Below are 22,010 nucleotides of genomic sequence, written 5' to 3'. Positions count from 1 at the left end.
GAAAGGGTAAGTTGGAGTAATGACTATAACGCAGAAGCTAGGAATTGATAAGGGAAGCAAAGGGACACAAGGAGAAATCTATGACCAGCAGAGCTAAGGAGAATAAAAAAGGAGGTTTTTTAAGTTTGTCAGAAACAAAAAGAATCCTAATGATGGTATTGGGCCATTACTAGATGAAATGGTAGAAATATCAATAATAATGCAGAAAAAATAGAATTGTTCAATAAATATTTCTGTTCTGTATTTGGGGGGAAAAAATGATAATGTAGTCCTATCATATGATAACACTCTTTCCATTCTGCTAGTATCTCAGGAGGATGTTAAACAGCAGTGACTACAGTTAGACTTTGTTAAATCAGCAGGTCTGGATAAATTGCATCCAAGAGTTTTAGAAGAACAGGCTGGGGAGTTCGTGGGACTGTTAATGTTGATTTTTCAATAAATTTCGGCACACTGGGTGATTCTAAAAGACTGGAAGAATGCTAATATTGTGCTAATATTTAAAAAGAATAAACAGGATGGCCTGAATAATTGAGGCCTGTCAGTCAGACATTGCCAGGCAAAATAGTGGAGCAGTTGATACATAACTCTATTAATAAAGAATTGAAGGAGAGTAATATAACTATTGCCAGTCAACATGAGTTTTTGGAAAATAGATCCTGTCAAACTGTAATCGACTTCTGTAAGTTATATAAATTGGTACTGCACGACACTTTGGTTAAAAAATTAGAAACATATAAAATTAACATGGAACACATTAAATGGACTAAAAGCTGGCTAACTGGTAGGTCTCAAAATGTTGTTGTAAATAGGGAATCATTATCAAATGTGTGTGTTTCTAGTGGGGTCCCATCGGGATCAGTTCTTGGCCCTATGCTATTTAACATTTTTATTAATGACATGGAAGAAAATATAAATTCACTGATAAAGTTTACAGATCACACACAAATTGAGGGAATGGTAAATAAGGAAGAGGACAGGTCACTGGTCCAGAGCTGCCTGGATCACTTGGTAAACTTGGCCGCAAGCAAACAATATACATTTTAATATAGCTAAATGTAACTGTGTACATCTAGGAATGAAGAATGTAGGCCATACTTACGGGATGGGGGACTCTATCCTGGGAAGCAGTGACTCTGAAAAAGATTTGAGAGTCATGATGGATAATCAGCTGAACATGAGCTCTCAATGTGACACCGTGGCTAAAAGGGCTAATACTATCCTCGGATGCGTAAAAAGGAGAGCCCTCAGTAGGAGTAGAGACGTTACTTTACCTCTATTTGGCACTGGTATGACCGCTGCTGGAATACTGTATTCAGTTCTGGTGTCCAGAATTCAAGAAGGATATTGATAAACTGGAGAGGGTTCAGAAAGAGCCACAAGAACGATTATAGAATTAGAAAACATGCTGTATAGTGATCGACTTAAACTAAATAGATCGAGCTCTTTATCAAAGAGAAGATTCAGGGGTGACTTGCTCGTAGACTTATAGGCAGTGTTGCTGTAGCCATGTTGGTCCCAGGATATTAGAGACACAGGTTGGGTGAGGTAATAGAAGTTGGTCCAATAAAAGATATTACCTCACCCCCCTTGTCTCTCATAGACTTATAGACTTTCAGGCCAGAAGGGGCCATTGTGATCATCTAGTCTGCCCTCCTGCACATTGCAGGCTGCAAATCGCTCCCACCTACTCCTGTAATAGACCCCTACCCTCTGGCTGAGTTACTGAAGTTCTCAAATCATGATTTAAAGACTTCAAGTTACAAAGAGACCACCATTTATTCTGTTTAAACCTGCAAGTGACCTGTGCCTATGCTGCAAAGGAATGCAAAAACCTCCCAGGGTCTATGCCAATATGACCTTGGGGGGAAATTCTTTCCCGAACCCAAATATGGTATTAGATCCTGAGCTAAGACCCACCAGCCAGACACCTGGGAAAGAATCCTCTTTAGTAAATCGGAGCTCTCCCCATCTAATGTCCCATCTCCAGCCGTTGGGGATATTTGCTACTAGCTGTCGCAGATGGGCCACATGCCATTGTAGACAGTCCCACCATATCATCCCCTCCATAAACTTATCAACCTCAGTCTTGAAGCCAGTTAGGTTTTTTGCCCCCACTGCTCCCCTTAGAAGGCTGTTCCATAGCTTCACTCCTCTGATAGTTAGAAACCTTTGTCTAATTTCAAGCCTAAACTTGACCAGTTTATATCCATTTGTTCTTGTGTCCACCTTGGTGCTTAACCTAAATAACTCCTCTTCCTCCCTGGTATTTATCTCTCTGATGTATTTATAGAGAGCAGTCATGTCTCTCCTCAGCCTTCATTTGGTTAAGCTAAACAAGCCAAGGTCTGAGTCTCCTCTCTTAAAGTAAGTTTTGTATTCATCTGATCATCCTAGTAGCCCTTCTCTGCACCAGTTCCAGTTTGAGTTCTGCTTTTTAAAAAATGCAACGTTGTATTCCAGATGAGGTCTCACCAGTGCTCTGTATAATGGTACTAAACTTCCCTGTCTCTACTGGAAATACCTCACCTGATGCATCCTACAGATTTACGGCTGTATTACATTGGTGGCTCATAGTCATCCTGCTATCAACCAATATACTCAGGTCTTTTTCCACCTCTGCTTCCAACTGATATGTCCCCATCGTATAACAAAAATTCTTGTTGTTAGTCCCTAAGTGCATGATCTTGTACTTTGCATTATTAAATTAATCCCATTATTTCTATTCCAGTTTTCAAGGTCATCCAGATCAGCTTGTATGATATTCCAGTCCTCCTCCGTGTTGGCAATACCCTCCAACTTTGTGTCATCTGCAAATTTTATTAGGCGCACACCTACTTTTTGTGCCAAGGTTATTAATGAAAATGTTAAATAAGATTGGTCCCAAAACGGATCCCTGAGGAACTCCACTAGTAAACTCCCTTCAGCCTGACAGTTCACTTTTCAGTATGATCCATTGTAGTCTCCCCTTTAACTAGTTCCTTATCCACCTTTCAATTCTCATATTAATCCCCATCTCCAATTTCCCATGTAGAACTGTATCAGATGCCTTGCTGAAATCCAGGTAGATTAGATCTATTACATTTTCTTTGTCTAAAAAATCAGTTATTTTCTCAAAGAAGGAGATCAGGTTGGTCTGACATGACCTACCTTTTGTAGAACAATTTTGTATTTTATCCCAATTACCTCTGTCCTTAACTACTTTTTCTTTCAAAATTTGTTCCAAGACCTTGCATACAATTGAGGTCAAACTAACAGGCTGGTAGTTTCCCAGGTCACTTTTTTCCGCCTTTCTTAAAAATAGGGACTATATTAGCAATTCTGCCATCATTGAGTATGACCCCTGAGTTTATGGATTCATTAAAAATCTTTGCTTGATTAGCCCTTAAGTACCTAAATGGGGAACAAATATTTAACAACAGGCTCTTCAATCTATATAACATGATCCAATGGTTGGAATTTGACTAGAGAAAGTCGGACTGGAAATAAGGGGTCAATTTTTAACAGTGGGCATAATTAACCACCAGAACAACTTATCAAGGGTTGTGATGGGTTCTCTATACTGATGATTTTAAAATAAAAATTGTGTATTTTTCTAAAAGATCTGCTCTAGGAATTATTTTGGGGGAAGTTCTGTGGCCTGTGTTAGACAGGAGGTCAGATTAGATGATCACAGTGGTCCCTTCTGGATTCGGAATCTCTGAATCCATGAATTTATATCAGGTAAAGGTCTGGCTCAATATTATTTTTTCCTTCCTCCAAACTTCTGTTGTTTTTGGATGCCCTGACATTGCTGTTTGTATACTGCTGCCATACAAATAATTATAGGTCATGTTGTATATTTCCACATGAATCTGTGTGGGTTAAGATGTGCCAAAAGTTCTGCTACAATTAAAAAACACATGCTACCCTAATCCCGCTGAAACCCACACTCCATAGGGTACTGTTGGAAAAGGGGACATGGTTTTAAAAGGGCCATAAAAGAATGCATTACCTAGAAAAGGCAACATCAGTTCCACTGGTCTAATCCCTGAGCAACTTGGATCTGTGGTGGTCTTGCATGCATGTGAGATATCTCCTGCCATTGGAAAGTTGGGCTTGACTCTTTCCTATTATTGTTACAAGCATTTCTCCTGAGCATTTCTCAGTTCTGTAACACAGTAGCTGGCCCGTTAAGCATCTTATATAGGCCCAGACTCTGATGCTTATAAATACGCTCAGTATCACCGTACTCCATAAGTAGGTCTCACTGAATATTTTATACATGTATACAAGAGAAGGAACGGAGACATCTCCATGCACCTTCTATTTTTAGAGGTACATCTGTAGTTCCAGTTGTGATTTACCCTTCTTTGACCAAGGAAACTACCAACACGCTAGGTAGTGACTTGGGATATTGGACTGTGGTCTGCAGATCTACTGGACCTTTTGTACTGGGGAAGCTATTTCTCCTCACAGAGCTGGAGTCGTTGTGGGGGATTTTTTGTGTGGAGGTGGGTTGCAGAGGACATTTGGGAGGAGAAGGAGAGCAGCAATTGAGAATGCTTTACCCTAGGTTTAGCTGTTTGTTTAAAAGTATACATCATTGTCAAAGTAAATCAGAACTGGTCAGTCCCTAGAGGTAAGAAAGATGTGTAGTGCCTGTTTTGCAAGATGTGAACACTCTGAACCTCTGTGGATGGCACTGAGTAAGACTGATCTCCTAGTTAGGAACAAACGGATCAAAGGAGAGTGGGTTATTCTTGTCTTTTTTTTTTTTTTTTTAAATGCAACAAGCCTCTTTTCTGGTGGTCATCTTTGGGTACCATTCCCCTGACTAGGCTGGGAAGGGTGTATATGAGATGAATATCTTCTTTAAAGCATCATCAAAGAGTCTGTAGCTTGTGCGGTGAAAGGATACTCCATGGTGATCTAAGGTCCTGATCCCACAAACATTGACACATGTGCTTAACTTCAAACACATGTTATATGTAATCCCACTGAAATAAATGTTAAAGTTAAAAACACATTTAAGAGTTTTGCAGGAGCAGAGATAACTATGTCCTTTCTCTTGGGACTCTCATACATGGGTTCTCGCAGGAGGGTCATGACACCCTGTCCTTTCCTTAATGTCAAATGGGGGGCGAGGAGGAGTTCCCAGGGCAGTTCCAGCTGAGAACCACAGCTTTCGTTCATTCATTCCCTGTTGGGATTCTTGAAGAAGCCACTCCACCATGCTGGAGATACACCACAGGGTTAGCTTTTTGCCATTTTGGTTTATCAGAGCATGGAAAATTCTGGAAAAACAAGCTACCCTACAGACAATGTTTAGTTGGCTGCAGTTTTATTGTTCTATGTCAGCTTTATTATTACAAAAAGAAAAAACTTTAGGTAATTAACATCCATAGAAATTAAACCTAATTTGACTTTGGTTTTGTTGTTGTTAATGACTGAACTTTGCCCATCACACAAGCCAGTTCACAATTGCATCATCGCTGGAGGCTTCATTAGGGCTTTAGAGCCAAGAGTCTAGTTGCCATAGCTACTGAGAACTGTGCCTTCTTGTATGTGGGCTCCAGTCTGCATTCCAGGGGCATCAGGTGTAGATTGTAAATGATTGAGTGTATGTGAGAAGGGGGAGTGGGTTTTTACTTTTGTCTGGGTTTTGTGTCTAATAATTCTGAAGCACTAGCTCCAGTGAAAATTAAAATGTCAGGTACTTTCTAAATAAAAACCCATATCACATATAAGTTGTTGTTTTTTTGCTGTTTCTATTGAGTGGTGTGCTGATAAACACAATAGTCCCTTTGTAATTTCAGTCTGGATAAATATTGTAGGCAGGACTGGTAGTGCCACCTATTATTGTTAAGGTTGCTGGACATTTCCCATTATAAGATTTCCCATTAAGTTAATTTTCACTTTACCAAACTTCAACAATTTGGGCTGAAATTTGCCATGCAGAGTGTCTGTCTAGGGCTGAATCTATTCTGAGAGTGAGACTAGAGAAAAATACATTGTTTTGCCCATATTAAAATCTGGTGACCCCTTTTTTTTTTTTTTTTTTTGAAAAGCCCTGACCAACCCATACTTTGGAACAGACTTCAATTTTGGCAGTGTAATGGCTTTTGTGTGTGAGATGTGCCTTTTGCTGTCCCTTTGTAAATCCAATCAAATTAAACGAGTCATAAACCTTTTGAAAAATCGCAGTTCACACATTCTCAGTTAAGACTTTTCTTAGGTTTTTGCAGCTAAATTCCCCAAAGGCTCTGTCTGCATTAAGGATTCTCCAGCAGGGGACTGAACTTTCCCTGCAACTGCAGTTCTGGGGTTCTGTGCTTTGGGGCTGGGCACCAGGGCTGTCTCTTCTGTGCTCTCAGACTGGCTGGGCAAAGAGACTGGAGAAAGGAGCTTGGGGGAGAGACTGGGAGCCAGGGGGGATGGAGACCTTGGGTGAGGTTGGTGGCAACTGGAGCCTGAGTGGGGGAGACAAATGGGAGAAGGACCTGGGGATGAGGGTAAACTGGGAATGATTGGGCAAGGAGACTAGAATGGGTGGGGGGAAATTGGGCCTGGGCCAAGAAGTCCTAATGGGGAGACTGGGACTGGGATGAGAAGCCCGAGGAGTAGAAACTGGGATTGGCTAGGTGAGGAGAATGGGACTGGGACAAGGAGCCAAGATTTAAAACAAGGACAGGCTGGACAGGAAGGGGCAGAAGAGGTCAAGTGTGGGGGAAATGGGCAAAAGAGTTGGTGCCCATTAAACCATGCATCTTTCCAGAGCCTGGAATGGAACCCAAGGTTTATGAGTCTCACCATTCCTCTCCTGTCAGCAAACACTTGTGAAACCCACTGGCAAAGTGTGTCTTTCATCCCCTTCTAGTGCTGTTCCACATAGAGGATGATAATCTACTACTGCCACCAGTTTCTCTGTTAGCTGAAGTGACAGAGGTCTGTGGGTTGGATCTAAAGTTTCCAACCCTGCTGATGATATGTGGGTGATTTGTTTGCTCTTTTATAAACCTAGGAAATTATACACTCACACAAAACCTACGCTGAGAGCGTTATTGAGGTTGCAAAGTCAGACACTCAAAACTTAGGAAATGCCTGGTGCATATGAGTTGTGATACCATCTTTTAATTATATGATCGCATGCTATTTATGATGTGCTATGACAGGAGAAGTTCCTACTGGAGCAGTCTCAATGCAGCCATGCTGCTGTGTGGTGAGGAGGGCACCAGACCCATTGCAGGGTCTCCACGCACATCCCGTGGTCCCACTAGTTTTGGATATAGTTTTTCTGTGTTCCACAGCCTCTTTTCACCTCACCACCCAGAGGATGATAGAGGGGAATCTCCATGAATAAATCCTCTCAAACATTTCCTCACACAAAACGCCCTTCCAAGGCTTCGAACCTGGGTCCAGGCTTGCCCTACCCAACTTATCGACTGATTTAGTCCTGACACCTCCTGAAAGACGTGATAAACTGTTCAAATCATGGTGGAATGATCTAAATCAAGGCAACTATATCATTTTTTTTAAATGAGTGATATAAATCAGCTTGATGCTTTGTAAAATAATTTTGAAAATTTTGCTATTGCAACTTTATTTTGAAATACACCTCTACCCCGATATAACACGACCCGATATAAAATGAATTCGAATATAATGCGGTAAAGCAGCACTCTGGGGGGCGGGGCTGCGTGCTCCGGCGGGTCAGTGTGTCTGGCTCCGACACGCTGCTCTGAGCGGCATGTTAAGGGTGCTGGGCCGGGGCCGAGGGGTTGGATAAGGGGCAGAGGGTCTTGGGGGGTGGTCAGGGGACAGAGAGCAGGGGGGGGTTGGATGGTTCGGAGGTTCTGGGGGCGGGGCGGTCAGGGGATGGGGAACGAGGACGTTGGATAGCGCATGGGAGTCCTGGGGGTGATTAGGGACGGGGGGGTCTCTGGAGGGGGCGGTCAGGGGACAAGGAGCAGGGGGGCTTAGGGGTGGAGGGTCTCTGGAGGGGGTAGTCAGGGGACAAGGAGCGGGGGGGAGTTGGATGGGTTGGGGTTTCTGAGGAGTCAGTCAGGGGGCGGGGCCAGGCATGTTTGCTGACTGTTAATAACGGAAATGCTCGAGGCCAAAGCAAGTTCGTTATAACACGGTTTCATCTATAACACGGTAAGATTTTTTGGCTCCCGAGGACCGCGTTATATCGGGGTAGAGGTGTATATAATCAGCCAAATTATAAATGCTCCCATTTTCTTTTAATGCCATTATTGGTATTGATACTGATATTTGAATTTTACAGAACTGCTATAAGCAAAGAAAAAAAAAAGAAAGAAAATGAAAGCCCTGATCCTTCAAACACTTAAGCACATACATAGCTTTACTACCATGGCTAGTCCTATTGACTCCAGTAGGATTACTGGTGGTTAAAGTTAAGCATGTACATAAGCATTTGCATTGTTACCCTTTTTGGCCTTAGAAGCTAGTCAAAGTTTGGGGCCCTTTGGGTTGTTTCCACTGGAAGGAGAAAATGATGGAGGAATCTAGTACCTTTGATGCAAACTTATTTATTTATAAAGAATGTGCAAAGTCCTGTTTCCCTGAACACAGGATGAACCAAAAATAACAGGAGATAATGTCATTGTTTACTTCCCCAAACTCCTTTTAGTTGACTTGTCCAGGCTGTGTGTGTCTTCTCGTGTGCGCACATATACAACCCCCAAAACAATACTCAATGAACCCCCCCCCTTCCAAGTTATAGGAAATCCTGAGTGGCCTTTCGTGTGCCTTTGTCTTGCAGACCATTATTCTTTCTTAATAGTGAATGAAGGGCAACTGTATTACATTTGGTTTAACAGCTATAACAGCTTAACACCCAATAACAGATGCATCCTGCACGGCAATTGTTATTTTTAATTAAAACCTTTTCTCATAGTCTTTGTCATTTAAAAATAAAATTGCTTTGGTGTTGGCAATCAAAATGTATGTACATGGTCAGTACATTAAAGATATTGCGAACTATTTCATACACAGACCAAAAAGTAGACCCTAATGTAGGCTTCTGAAGCCATATTTAGGCACCAAAGTTTGGGATTTTCAAATGCTGCTAAGTTATTTAGTAGCTTAAGACCCATTGACTGAGAACTGCAGATCCTGATGGAGTATCACCTGGTCAAAACGTTTCTCCTTCTTTGACTTGTGGAAGCTCAATGTACCGGAGAGTGGTGTTGGTGCAAATAGAGTGGGAGTGATTTACTCTTCAACTTTGTTTCAGTTTGTGTTATTCTATCAGTAAGGATGTGAGAGAGGCTCTGAGCGTGTCGTTTTCAGTGTAAATGAGCATTTAAGTGTGAAATTTTAGTAGCAACAATCTGTATGTAAAATCTGGAATTCTTCTAACAATTAGGAAATTAATTTAAAAACAAGTGCAAAAATCCTCTTTAGCAATTTATGAGTATAAAATAGGAAGAAAGTAAAGAACCAGAAACACGTAAACAAAAATTCTGATTTAAATGTCAGTCATTATTTAGATTTTTTTTTAAAAATCATGTTTTAAAATCATGATTATTTTTATTTATACTGATGCAACAATAGAATACAATTAGACATCAATTCCAGAATAACTGCTATTTGCCATTGCATATGTAATATCAGCTAATGTACAAACTCTTCATGATGCCTTCTCTAGGTTTTATAGACGAGATGGGGAGAGTCTGGCTAGGAAAGATAATGTGCTGGCTGAGTGAATGATACGAACAATCCAATATCCTTTGTCTCATCTTGAATGAAAATCTAGATGAGAAATCATACATAAATCTCTAATCTAGTCTATTCTAACCCATACATGATTATAAAGAATACATTACAGCCTTATAGAAATCAGTTCCTCTGTTTCCAGAAAAAACATTACCAGCCTATGAATCCTTAGAAGACATTTCAGGTTTCTCTTCATTTATTTTTGAACACATTCCAAGTGCTTGTTATGACTTTGTTTGACTGTTGCCTCTTGAATTTATTTGTATAGCTGATCAATAGCATTGGTATCCTTAGTCATTAACGCAGTGTGATTAGGGTGGCCACTCATGCATCCCCAGAATATTGACCATTCAAGTACTTCCGGGAACAGCATAAACCTTCCCTTGCTGGCGTGATCTCACACACATGGTGTGTGCAAGGCCATACCACCCGTGTGGGGTGCTCTTCACAATGTAGTACCCCTCCTTCCCCCTCCCCAATACCAGACAAAACCATGTCTGGTTTTGTCTCAGTACCAGATGGGGGACAAACCTTAGAAAAGCAGGATTTTCTGGATCAAAACAGGACAAATGACCTGCCTAGGTGTGATGATACAAATATTTGGGCTAAATTGGCTTTGAGAATAAATTCAAGCAGTGTTTTTTGAGGTTACTTGCAAGAAATATATAGAAAAATGTAAGAAAACAAAGGAATTAGGGACAAAAGCAAAGGGGATGTAATGTTCTGCCTAGGTTTGGAGTGCAGACCACTCTAGTTAGATCCATAAAGCATATTTATTTGGCAGTGCTTGATATATCCTGTCAGCATTTAGCAGCACATTTTTGTTGTTCTTAAATATCTCCATAATTTTTAAGAGGTCTTTCTTTTGTTCTTGTAAATGAAATATCTGTCTCTGTGATAGATTAAAGACTGGTAAAAATGTAATGTTACTTCATGGTCCTGATTTATAGCTATATGCATCATGGTGTGTAAAAGATAATGTGCATTGATTATTCCTGAATCTGATACAAAAGCTGTAAGTACCACACAGATTGAATCTTACTTGTGCAAAACTGCTAGTGAGATGAAGGCATGACGTGTCCTGGAGAACAATTGCTTCCAGTGGGCTGTTTATGGATCTGTGTGTGTTTGCCTACAGATTGTGAAACAGCTCTTTATTTTTTGACTGGTTGCTGATTCATGCAGTGATACTGTGCTACACAGGAAGCTACTTAATGGAAAAGGGATGCTTTAAGACCACAGTTCAGCTAAACATATTAACTTCAATGGGTCTGCACATAGTGCTTAAAGTGTGTCTAGAAAAGGGGGGAAATAATAAAAATTGGTGTGGGTCACTGAGAGATGTACTGTAAGCACTGTCTTACGAAAATTCCTGCTCCCAGATTGATAGACCCCCAAATACACACTTTTTTTCCAGACTACTTTAAGCACTGATTGTACATGTGTTTAAAGTTAAGCACATGCTTAATTGCATTGCTGGTTCAGTTTTTTGAAGCATGTTAATGTTGTGAAGTCAGCTAAAAAGACTTCTCACATTGGAGAGTATAAGAGCTTCCTTATCTGTCCCCCCACACTCCCCTCAAAAAGGTAATTTAACAAAAATTGATAGTAAAATCCTAAATCTAGGAGTTTTCAGTCTTAAAGTTATAAATGGACAATGAATGTCAACAGCCTGTTGCATCTAGTATTGTGGGCTCAGCACAAATCGGGCAGTTTATTTGGGTGCCTACTTGTGGACGTGGGGTGTGTAACTTTGGGCATCCAAGTTTAAAAATGTTGGCTGCATTGCCATCAAATGGCATACTAGAGCAAAACAAAGTTTGACACCAACTTTTGGTTCCGTGTGTAGAAGCAATCCATTGTTGATCAGAATACTTTCTCTGCACTGAGTGATGGAGTGACTCCTGCATCTGAAATATAGCACTGGCCTATGGATATCTCATTCCTAGAAAGAGACAGATAAAATGGAAGAACAATATAAGTGGCTGGAGAGATCAACATACAAGGAAGGATGAAAAGAATGAAATGTGTCTAGTTTGGCAAAGTAACAGCTAAGATGTGGAGACAGGTCATAACTTCTCAAATATTTGAAGTCTTTTGAAAAAAAATAGCTAAATCAGAATTATTTTGGGTAGTAGTAAAGGTGTAAGTGTTAGTAACAGGAAAAAATGAAAAAAGGGAACATTTGGGATGACTATAAGGAAATCTTCCTTATGTTGAGAGAGATTAGGCTATGGAATAGTGGAAGTGGTGATAATGCCATTGGCTGGGACATTTAAAAACTAGTCTGGACAAATCACACTAGTAAATTTACAATAGGGAATAATTCTGCTTTTGCAGGGAGATGGACTACATTAATTATATACTGTATATTCCATCACTAATTTCTTTCACCAAGAAAGCTTAATAATCAAGTATCTACCTGTGTACTTATGTTTCACTTTATAGATACGAATAACATTTTACCAGTTGAACTTGCATGTTTATTTTTGTGAGTGAGCCTTGCCTCATCTCTCGATTATAAAATAGTTTCTTTGTTTTTGGATCTGATCGAGTAAACCAATAGACGATGTAACCTCTGGAGAGTCCTGCAATCCCCTTAGAGTCTGCAAAAGAGAACCAGAATCTGATTTGCTGAACTGTTTGTGAATACCAACAGCTCACTACACCCTATTTTACCTCTCTCTCGCCCCACTGTCATCTCTCCCCCCAGCTGTTTTCTGATGGTCTGTGCACAGTCACGGATTGTCTACGTGGTTCTAAGTGACACTGTGTAAGACAAGCCCTCTGTGATGTCCAACAAGTCCATATTAGAGTTGGAAATAGATCCAAGGACTGGCGTGTGCTTCCTCTCTTAGGAAGCAAGCATTAGTGAAAATCCAACAGGATCCAAGAGTTGTCCTCTCACAATACACTTTTGAAGAATAGTCTCACCATCCATCACAGTATTGCAAACTTCAACTTTCTAAAATCTTGGGATTGACTTTTAAAAAAATACCTTTTGGGTTTTTATTTGCCTTCTGGTTTGTGAGCCTTCGGGTCACATTTTCTAGCTTTTCTCCGCAACCAACAGGGCTAAACGCACATTTTTGTTTTTTAAAATGAAAGCTGAGATTCTCGTGTGTTGACATATCTCCTGGAGTTATGGCTTTGAAGAAAAACACCAAATATCATGAGGCTCGCGATAAAATCGTGAGAGTTGGCAACAGTGAACTACATAAATCCATATACAGTAGAACCTCAGAGTTAACAACACCTTGGGAATGGAGGTTGTTCATAACTCTGAACAAGACGTTATGGCATGCTTCTCAGGGCGGACTGCTTGGAGCGGGGCTCACAGCTGTGCCTGTGAACTTCAGCATTTTCACCTCCTACCTGTAAGTGGCTGCCCGGCAAGTGGGTGGTGGGGACAGGCAGCTGGTTCTAACCCCCTGGCTGCCAGGGTGATGAGTGAGGCACCCTGGGGCACCGCGGTGTCAGTTGGCACGTGGTGCAGGCTGTGGCCCTTTAAAACTGAGCAGCTCCTCCAGAGCACAGTGTCAGGCAGGCGCTTGGGCTCCAGCAGCTCTCACTGCAGGCCATGCTCCAGCAGGAGCTCAGGAAGTTTCTTTCCCCAGGCTGGGACTGAGCATGCAAGCTTATCTCCCTCCCCAGGGGGAGGGGAGAAACTGCACGCAGGAAAGCAATGAAGACCCCAGCGCTGCTGCTGCTCTGCCTGCTCGAGGGCTCACAACTATGCCTGTGAAACTCAGCGTCTTCACCTCCTACCTGTAAGTGGCTGCCCCCCATGTGGCAAGTAGGCGATGGGAGTGGGGACAGGCAGCCCAGATGTGCCTACCTTTAAGATGCAATACAGGCACAGTACAGTACAGCTGGTGTTCTCTTTTTTTTTTTTTTGGTCTCCCCTGCTGCCTGATTGCTTGCTTCCGGGTCCACATGGTGTCTGGTTGACTGGTCAGTTTGTAACTCTGGTGTTTGTATCTTTGAGGTTCTAGTGTAGTACACTGTAGTTTTATAATGCACCAGGGGCCTGGAGAGGTTTTGCAGCAATTCCACTGCTTGATGATATTTCTCAGTGCATAAGGTTATGTTGGTGAATAAAATGTCACCCTTTGGTTTCCCACACTGTCAATCCCTAGTGTCTTCAGCACAGTGCTAAACTCTCACTTTAAAAATACAAACAGTCACTGTTGGGCCTTTATTCTGATTCTTTTGGATTTGGGGTGGAAATTAAGACCATTAACGATATGTTAGAATCTACTTCAAAATTATTGTTCATTTTGTTTCATTGACTCTTGTCTTCTGCCCATTTGCTGACTAGATAAAGTGTTAGGGGTTTTGGTTTGCAGGTTTTTGATATTTTGTAGCTTTTTCATGGTATTTGCAGACAAAGCCAGGAAGATGAATGAGTAAATTTGCATATAATCCATTAAGGACTTTCTAACATTGATTTTTGGATCCCGTTAGTCATGGGTCAGCCTTAAAGGACAGTGTGCCAAGGAGCTTAGATCTCTTATAGATTTTATTGTTTTAAACAACAGTGATTAACTCTACTAAGCTGCAAAAGCTTGGGTGCCAGGATGTTTAAGCACTGTATGCCAAAATGTCAGTTTACTTAGATACTCCTTGTTTTTTTATGCACTCCCTGTTGGCTGATCATATAAAATTTGTGTATGACTTGAATGAAAACAACACTATTTGTTCTTGCATCCTTGGCTTCTCAGCTGAGACTTCAAGCACTGGGGGCCAAGTGGTAATGTGTTTTTGTCCAAGAGGAACTGGATTGAGCCTGTTGATTGATTGATTTATCTCACATGAAGTATCAAGCACCCATTGTTTGGTGGTGACTTTCAGTTACTACCATCATTTTCTCACCTACCGGTCCCCAGTTGCACAGAGAGCTAGGATTACTTCCGGAGCCACAGAATTTACAAGGGATACTGGGCCCCAAGGGACTACTTTGCTTTACTTCAAGAAATCTTACAGTATCTTTTTTTACTGTTATTTTTTGAAAGTAGATTTTGGAAACTAAATAAAAAGAGAGACAAAAATGTGTAAAATCCATAAGGTGGTTATAAGAGAATGGCCAAGATTTCCAGATGTGCCTAGTGATTTTGGTGCCCAAACTGAGACATATTAATGAGTACGAGAATGGTCCAACTTTTTCAGTGACATAGGCTGCATGGGTAGTTGTGTGGCACATCCATGGGCCACGTAGAGAGAAAAATGGCATCCTCCATGCAATGTGATTTTGCTCATATGGTGCATGCAAGGTCACACCATGTGGCATACACCATTTTGTAGAGTGGGTCTGCTGTGGGGGCAGACACATTTGAGGGCTGGATGGAATCATCTTGTGGGCTGGATTCTGCCCACAGGCCACCAGTTGGACCAGCCTTATTGCTTTGTGCAAGTCAGGCCCCTGTTAAAGTGTCTCAAGTTGGGCAGACAAAATTCAAGGCACCCAAAATCTCTAGGCACTTTTGGGAATTTCAGTCTCTTGCAGTAATCACCAGAAAAGTGCCATTAGGGCTGGTTCATTCTCCTGCTACTTTCCTGGAGGTGCCCAGTAATGTCAATAGGAGCAGAAGCATAAATCCCCTACATGTCAGCTGGAGATGAACTACCCAGGCATAATAGAAAACATTAAGAAGTCCACTAGTCTCTTTTCTTAGACAGATTAGTGGATGTTCCTCAGCTCTTGCCCATGATGATTGCTTTCTCTGCTTTTGGGGAGACATTGTCCTTCTGCCCATGTGATATTGGGTGGCTTTCACGGTCAAACCTAGAGCTCTGCATAGTGTTAGTTATTACCCAGCCAAAATTGTGTTCTGATTTCCCTAAATACATTTTCTTTTGGGGACAATGACACTGAAGTTTTTGACTCCTAAAGTAAAGGACCATGGCAGTAATTCACTGAGATACAGTGTCCTCAACCATATGTTTTACTGCTCACAAAATCATCTTATAAATGAGTATACAGGAAAAGGTCTCAGAGCTGATTAGAATCCCCTTTATCTTCTTCTCCACTTGTATAAGTTAAGGGACGAGGGGAAGGGAATATGTGAAAGCAGAATAAAATTTAGGTGCAATGAATGTAATTATTGAATATAAGTACTGTAAAGCATGAATCACTTTTCACAGGTATCTTGCAACACTTTGATCAAAAAACATGAACATCTGGTGACATTTGTGAAATTATCTTTGAACTTTGTTGCTGAGAGACAATTATGTTCTGCTTCTATGGCACTGTGTAAGAATAGGACTATGTATGGGAGAGTCAACTAACCTAATGTCATATAGGTTACTGTACTGCTTGATCTGTCTTCCCCTGCATAGTCAGCCCGCCGTGATCTCATTGCTTCCTTCCTTGAGTCAGGTGGACACTTCCTTTCCATTTTCCCAAGGGGAAGTTTCTCAAATTCTGTAGCCATGTGAATATTCTACCTCTATGTTCGTAAAATGTGTCCAACTCGGAACCCTGAATATACAAAGGTGCAGCCATCCTTAGTTTCATGTTGGATGTGGATATATATTAAAATGCTGCTTTGCATTTTACTCCTTTCCTTTCTTCATCTTGTTGCAGCCTCCTATCTGCAACTCACAATTAACCCCTGGAACTCATTGCCACTAGAAATATTGGAGGCCAGGAATTTAGCAGGATTTAAAAAAAGGATTAGCCATTTAAGGAAATCCTTTTTGAAAGGTATTTATAATGGTGATAAATTCATACGGGGTACGCTCATTCTTCAGGACATAAACCAACTGACAAGCATTAGAAGAAAAAACTTCCTCTATGATGCAGGATGTTCCATGACTGACAGTTTATGGTGATTCTTACTCCTTCCTCTGAAGCATCTAGTACTGGCCACTCTAGCATATTCAACTAGATGGCTGGCCTGGTCTGCTAGGGCAATTCCTCCTGTTCTATCCTTCCCGCACTCTTGACACTGCTGGTACCAGGAGTTTCTCTGGTGTGTCTCCTACCATCAGGAACGTTCTTTATGAACCTTTCTACCTCACTGACTCTCTCGTCTTTGGAAATCTCCCCTGGGAAAAATATGTATCTTTACCCTTTTGTATCTAACTTAGTTTATTTTATTTTTTTACTATCAGCTTTATGACTGAATACTTTAATATATTCACCAAAGAGTGTCCCAACTTCACTGTGTTTATACCATGTACAGTTTATGGTCTGGCACTATTTAATTCTATAAAGTATTCTGAGATGTATCTCCTGTGAAAGGTGATTTACAGAATAATGTTGTATTTTACTTTAGTAACGTAACATTGTTCTTTCAGACCTCAGGATATTTTGATTTTGATTTTTGCTGCCTGCTCTGAAACACTGTGCTGCCTCATTTCCTTTCTTCTGTATATGTCGGCCTTTATTCTAGCATTGTTCTTTTCAGAGGATATGAGTTATATTTAGAATTAACATAGTGCTGGATCATATTTCCCGGGGTATTTATTTCTTGTGGATTTACTCTCCTATTCTGGCTTTTTCTTTTTTGCATTCTGTTTTTGTTTTTTTTGGTTTTTCGTTTAAACTCAGTGATTCTCCTCTTGCCCCAATGAAAACAAAATAAAGGTGCATGAGTGGACGCTTCTTAGCTGTACCCTGCTGTCTGGCATTTTCTGGACACTCACCCTTTTGTAGTAAGGAACAGATTATTTTAATCTATTCTGGTGTTCTATCAAATAATAGCTTGCAAACATATAAACAAATATTCACATAACAGACCTGAATAGCTTCTTTGGCGATATTGTATGTATTCAGGTCTATTGGTCATGTTCTCCATCAGATGGGGGGAGGGATAGCTCAGTGGTTTGCTAAACCCAGGGTTGTGAGTTCAGTCCTTCAGGGGAGCCACTTAGGGAGCTGGGGCAAAATCAGTACTTGGTCCTGCTAGTGAAGGCAGGTGGCTGGACTCGATGACCTTTCAAGGTCCCTTCCGGTTCTAGGAGATAGGATATCTTCATTAATATAATATGGAGATTTTTTTAATATATGCCATTTGATAGATCCAACTACACTGCAAATTCAACATATTGGTACTGTGCCAAACACAGTCATCATTTTATAAATAATACATGTGCACTATTCAGGTTTTCATCTTCATATCTAGGCCATTGTTCTCATTGTCATCATCTGTAGTTTCATTCGTGTGGGTTTTGTTTTATGTTTGAGTTCAGACTACCTTGTGTTCTTGACAGATCCCTAATGGTAAGCAGAGTCAGTACTTGGAGGGAAACCTCTAAGGAAAACCCAGGGACTATAGGAAGTAATGTTAGTGATGTTCTCTCTCTGGGTGAGATGAAAAACCCAATTGCAAGTAATGTGGTCAGTAAAGATCCCCTAGCACTTTTTGCATGAATAAAGAGATGTGTGCTGGCCAAATTCTAGTTTGTGTAATTATATTCTGCCTAAGTTTCCCTTGTGATTTCAAATGCCTACAATATTCCTCTTTGCTTCCTGTCCATTGTATGCAGAATTGCTACAGAGTTGCTACAGTTGACCCCAAAGGTCTTTCACTGTGGGTGAAGTGATTCCTTACAAAGCACTTTCAAATCCATTGGAATGAAGGGTTCTCTACCTCATCAGATGCCTTTCATTTAGGATTGCTAAAGGATTCCTGCGGCTGCCCCCATCATTCCAAACAACCACCATTAGATTACATTATGCGTTAATCTGCTGACATATTTCACTTACATGGTGCAATTATCCTATCCCTTTTATGTGAGTATCTTATTTATGTGTTTGGTTAAAATATGACTAGCCAAAGCTCTAGGCACACATGCAAACTTTACTTGTACAATAAATAAATGAGACCAATGTCCAAAACTAAAATCCCTTCGAAATTTTCAGAACTATAAAATCATTAGAAAATAACACTTCAGTGTATCTCCTGGGTCATCTAGTCCAGTCCCTTGCTATTGCAGGCTACTACTATCTCTCCCACATTCCCTATTCTACATTCATCCCTTACCTGCAACCCCAGAAAAAGCCTGCAGGAAGAGCTGGCATTGCCTGGTGATCTGAGGGTCAACAAATCCAGGCTCTGGCAGACAAATAAGGCAGTAAATTTCAAAGCAGAGGTTCAAAGTACTGTGCAGCTGTGTGCACACAAATGGGTGTTCGTATATCATCCGGATGTCTTGTTTTCTATCAGCAGGTTGAAGTTGAAGTTTACCGTAGGGATTCTAAGAAGCTTCCTGGCCTGGGTGACCCAGACATCGATTGGGAGGAGAGCGTCTATCTGAACCTCATCCTGCAGAAGGTTACAAGAACCTCTTTCTCTTCTGATGCTCACTTTAGTCTCACAGACTACTCATGGTTATAGGGGTTTCAAAACCAGCTCTGGTCTACAATGTAGTTTGAGGCATTTAAGCAATTAGAGAAAAGAAAAAAAACAACCGATGTGTTTCATTTTGTCTCTCTGGGTCTGAGTGAACATACTGAACAGATGAAGTCGTCATGTTTTGTTTAGATTTCAATAACTACATGATTCCGACCTAAAAAACATAAATCCACTAATGTTCAATGAATCTGTGCTGAGGTTTGTAACCAAATGGGAAAATAGGTGAGCTTCACCAAGTGATAAAAGAAGACTGTTTTAAAAAAAAAAAAAAAAAAAAAAAAAGCAACATCTTCATTAAGATTTGAAATGTTGATGCAACTAAGAAACCATTTTGAGCTCTTGCCAGTAGCACCACTGCATTTCCATGGAGTTGCCATTTGCCAGCTACTGGCAGCAAAAGTTTAGTAAGCCATTTCTCATCTGGAGACGTCTGAAAGTAGTATAGGTTGTTTGTTTGGTTTTGGATTAACACATGGAGTGATTAGTTAGTACACGTGTTCTATTGGAGTTTTTGGGAGACTGATTATTTTTATTACAATCATTCCAGATCCATACCATATTTTGTTGATTATGATCTCAAAATGGGAGACCTTTCATTTGTGGCACATGTACTGAGTTGTGTTCATTTTCCTTCTTTCTCCACCAAAAAGACTAATTCCAAAGTTGCTCCTCAGAGAGCAATTTTCACCATTATTTTTTTATGTAGAATATAATAGAACCATTTCACTGCAAGTCAGAATTCTGAGATTATCAACACAGCTGGGAAAGGTTTGTTGCAAGGTTTGTTTTCTCAGATTACGTGGCAGGGAACTTTATGGCTGTGGATATTTCCTGGATGTTGCCCTTTTTCATTAACGTTTCCATTTTTTCCATGCCTAGGGAGGCAATTTTCATCCATTTCACCCTTAAACTAAATACTACATGTGGCACACCTACTCCTCCAGCTAACCCCTAACCTTGCATCTGAAAAGAGTGCTAGAGGGATTCCCAGACCCACATCCGTAGTCGATTGTACCCCGAAGTAAGGGTCTTTGCAGAGCTGTTAGATATTGAAGTAATGGTCAGAATAAGTGTGTCTTGGCTATGAATAAAACAGCAGTGGTTTCAGTGTGTTCAGTGAGTTGGGGCAGAAAGGAAATTGAAACGCAAAAATGTTTTTCTTTGAGGCCAGACAGAAAAACGAAAACCATGAATGTAGAGTGTTTTCTGTTTTGTTCACTGATACTTCGCTCTGAACAGCTGTTTTCCCCACCCCCAATTGACACCTCTGTCGTCTGTTTCAGCTGGACTACGTGGTCACCTGTGCTGTGTGCACTCGCTCAGATGGAGGAGATATTCACATTCACAAAAAGAAATCTCAGGTGAGCAGATCTCACTATTGTTGAAGCTTCAAGGACAAACATTTTGCACCCAACTTTCCCACCCCTAACAACTGTATAAAAACCAGGGCAGCGAGTCTCAAGTTGTGGTCTATGGAGCTGCTTCACAAAGGTGACGCCTCCATCTGTCTTCATGAAGTGACATTTCCTGTTAGTTACATCCCAGAGCAGAGCAGTTCAGCACTGGAATAAATTACCTAGGGAGGTTGTGGAATCTCCATCAATGGAGATTTTTAAGATCAGGTTGGACAAACACCTGTCAGGGATGGTCTACTTTAGATAATACTTAGTCCTGCCTTGAATGCTGGGGACTGGACTAGATAACCTTTCAAGGTCCCTTCCAGTTCTATGTGAATTTATTTCCAGCTTGTCTCCTTTAATGCCTTTGCTTTCTCATGTAACCAGCCATGATACTTTTGGCAGGGAAGGCATGAGATCAGGGGTGGGAGGATCTCTGCTTTCAGAAGTGGGAACAGGGAATTGTTTGAGAACTAGTGAATTAGGGAAACAGTTGACAAGGACCAGGACTGATTGTCCATGTCTAAAACCTTATTTAAATCTAAATAAAGTCATCCTCCTACTTAAAAACAACAAAATACCCAACAATCTCTTGTTGAAATCTGTACAAGATTTATTGTCAAGGATTTTCCTTTTGAAGGCAACCTGGAATAGTCAGCTATAAAAGTGACGTCTGTGAACTTTGCTATTTACATAGCTGTAGGCTTCGCTTATTTTGTACAAGGCAAAGACATAGCTTTGGGATGCGGGAAGAAAGAAAGAAAAACTTTTTCTTATAGAAAAGTTCTGTATGAGGCTCTCTCTTACTTTCACACTCACACACACACACACACACACACACACACACACACAGAGGGAAGATGACCGTTGCTCACTTTCTGAAGGGGGGAGGAATGAAAATTCCTCAAAGAAAACAGTTTCAAAAGTCTTGATAACTCCACTTCTACATTTAATATCAGATCGTAGTATATCATATCAGTCTATCCATATGCTATGAAAAAAAATCAAGGTATATACATTGCATGCCTTCTTATGGGTACGTTCACCAGGTAAATGAAGGTGGGATTGTAGTGTGTGTGTGTAGACATATTGGCACCAGCTTTTAATCTAGCTACCATGGGTAATGATAGTTGAACAGGATTACGGATTATGAAATGGAAGATTTGCTGCTTCTCAGTGATTACTGTAGATCTGCCATATTTGGGAAATCTTGTTAGCCTTTGCATTAGAAATTCTATAACTCGGTTTATTTTTCATATCAGTTGTCAACATGAAGCAACTTTTTTTTAATACTGTATATACAAATTTGTATTCAGGATTGCTATGTCAGATCAAGCCTATAATCCGTGTCCAATGTCTTACCTCCAGCCATGGTGCATGCTTGATGGTTTGAAGCAGAGGTGTCAGATCCAGATCACTTGATATATTTATGTGGCCCGTGTTGTGAGTGGATGTTCTGCAGAACCTCGTGGTTGTGAAGATAACATTCCAAATGTGAACAGAGTGTAAACCAAAGCCATGTTGTCAT

General features: G+C 40.8%; 1 protein-coding gene across 5 annotated transcripts in view; it reads left to right on the top strand.

The window, feature by feature from the left end:
* The window catches only part of KIAA0930 (KIAA0930 ortholog), a 155,673-nt gene that overhangs the window by 109,978 nt on the left and 23,685 nt on the right, over positions 1-22,010 (top strand). For 4 of the 5 annotated variants that reach the window (XM_005299924.5, XM_042847444.2, XM_065569944.1 and 1 more), the window contains exons 3-4: positions 18,897-19,004; positions 20,369-20,446. In XM_005299924.5, coding sequence (XP_005299981.1) covers positions 18,897-19,004; positions 20,369-20,446 — 186 coding nt within the window. The remainder of the gene's footprint in view (positions 1-18,896; positions 19,005-20,368; positions 20,447-22,010) is intronic. The other variant, XM_005299925.5, reaches the window with a different exon arrangement.

The sequence above is a fragment of the Chrysemys picta genome, chromosome 1, assembly GCF_011386835.1.
Source record: "Chrysemys picta bellii isolate R12L10 chromosome 1, ASM1138683v2, whole genome shotgun sequence".
NCBI classification, from domain to species: Eukaryota; Metazoa; Chordata; order Testudines; family Emydidae; genus Chrysemys; species Chrysemys picta.
The sequence above is the reverse complement of the archived record's forward strand: the minus strand, read 5'-3'. Positions and strand labels throughout refer to the sequence as shown.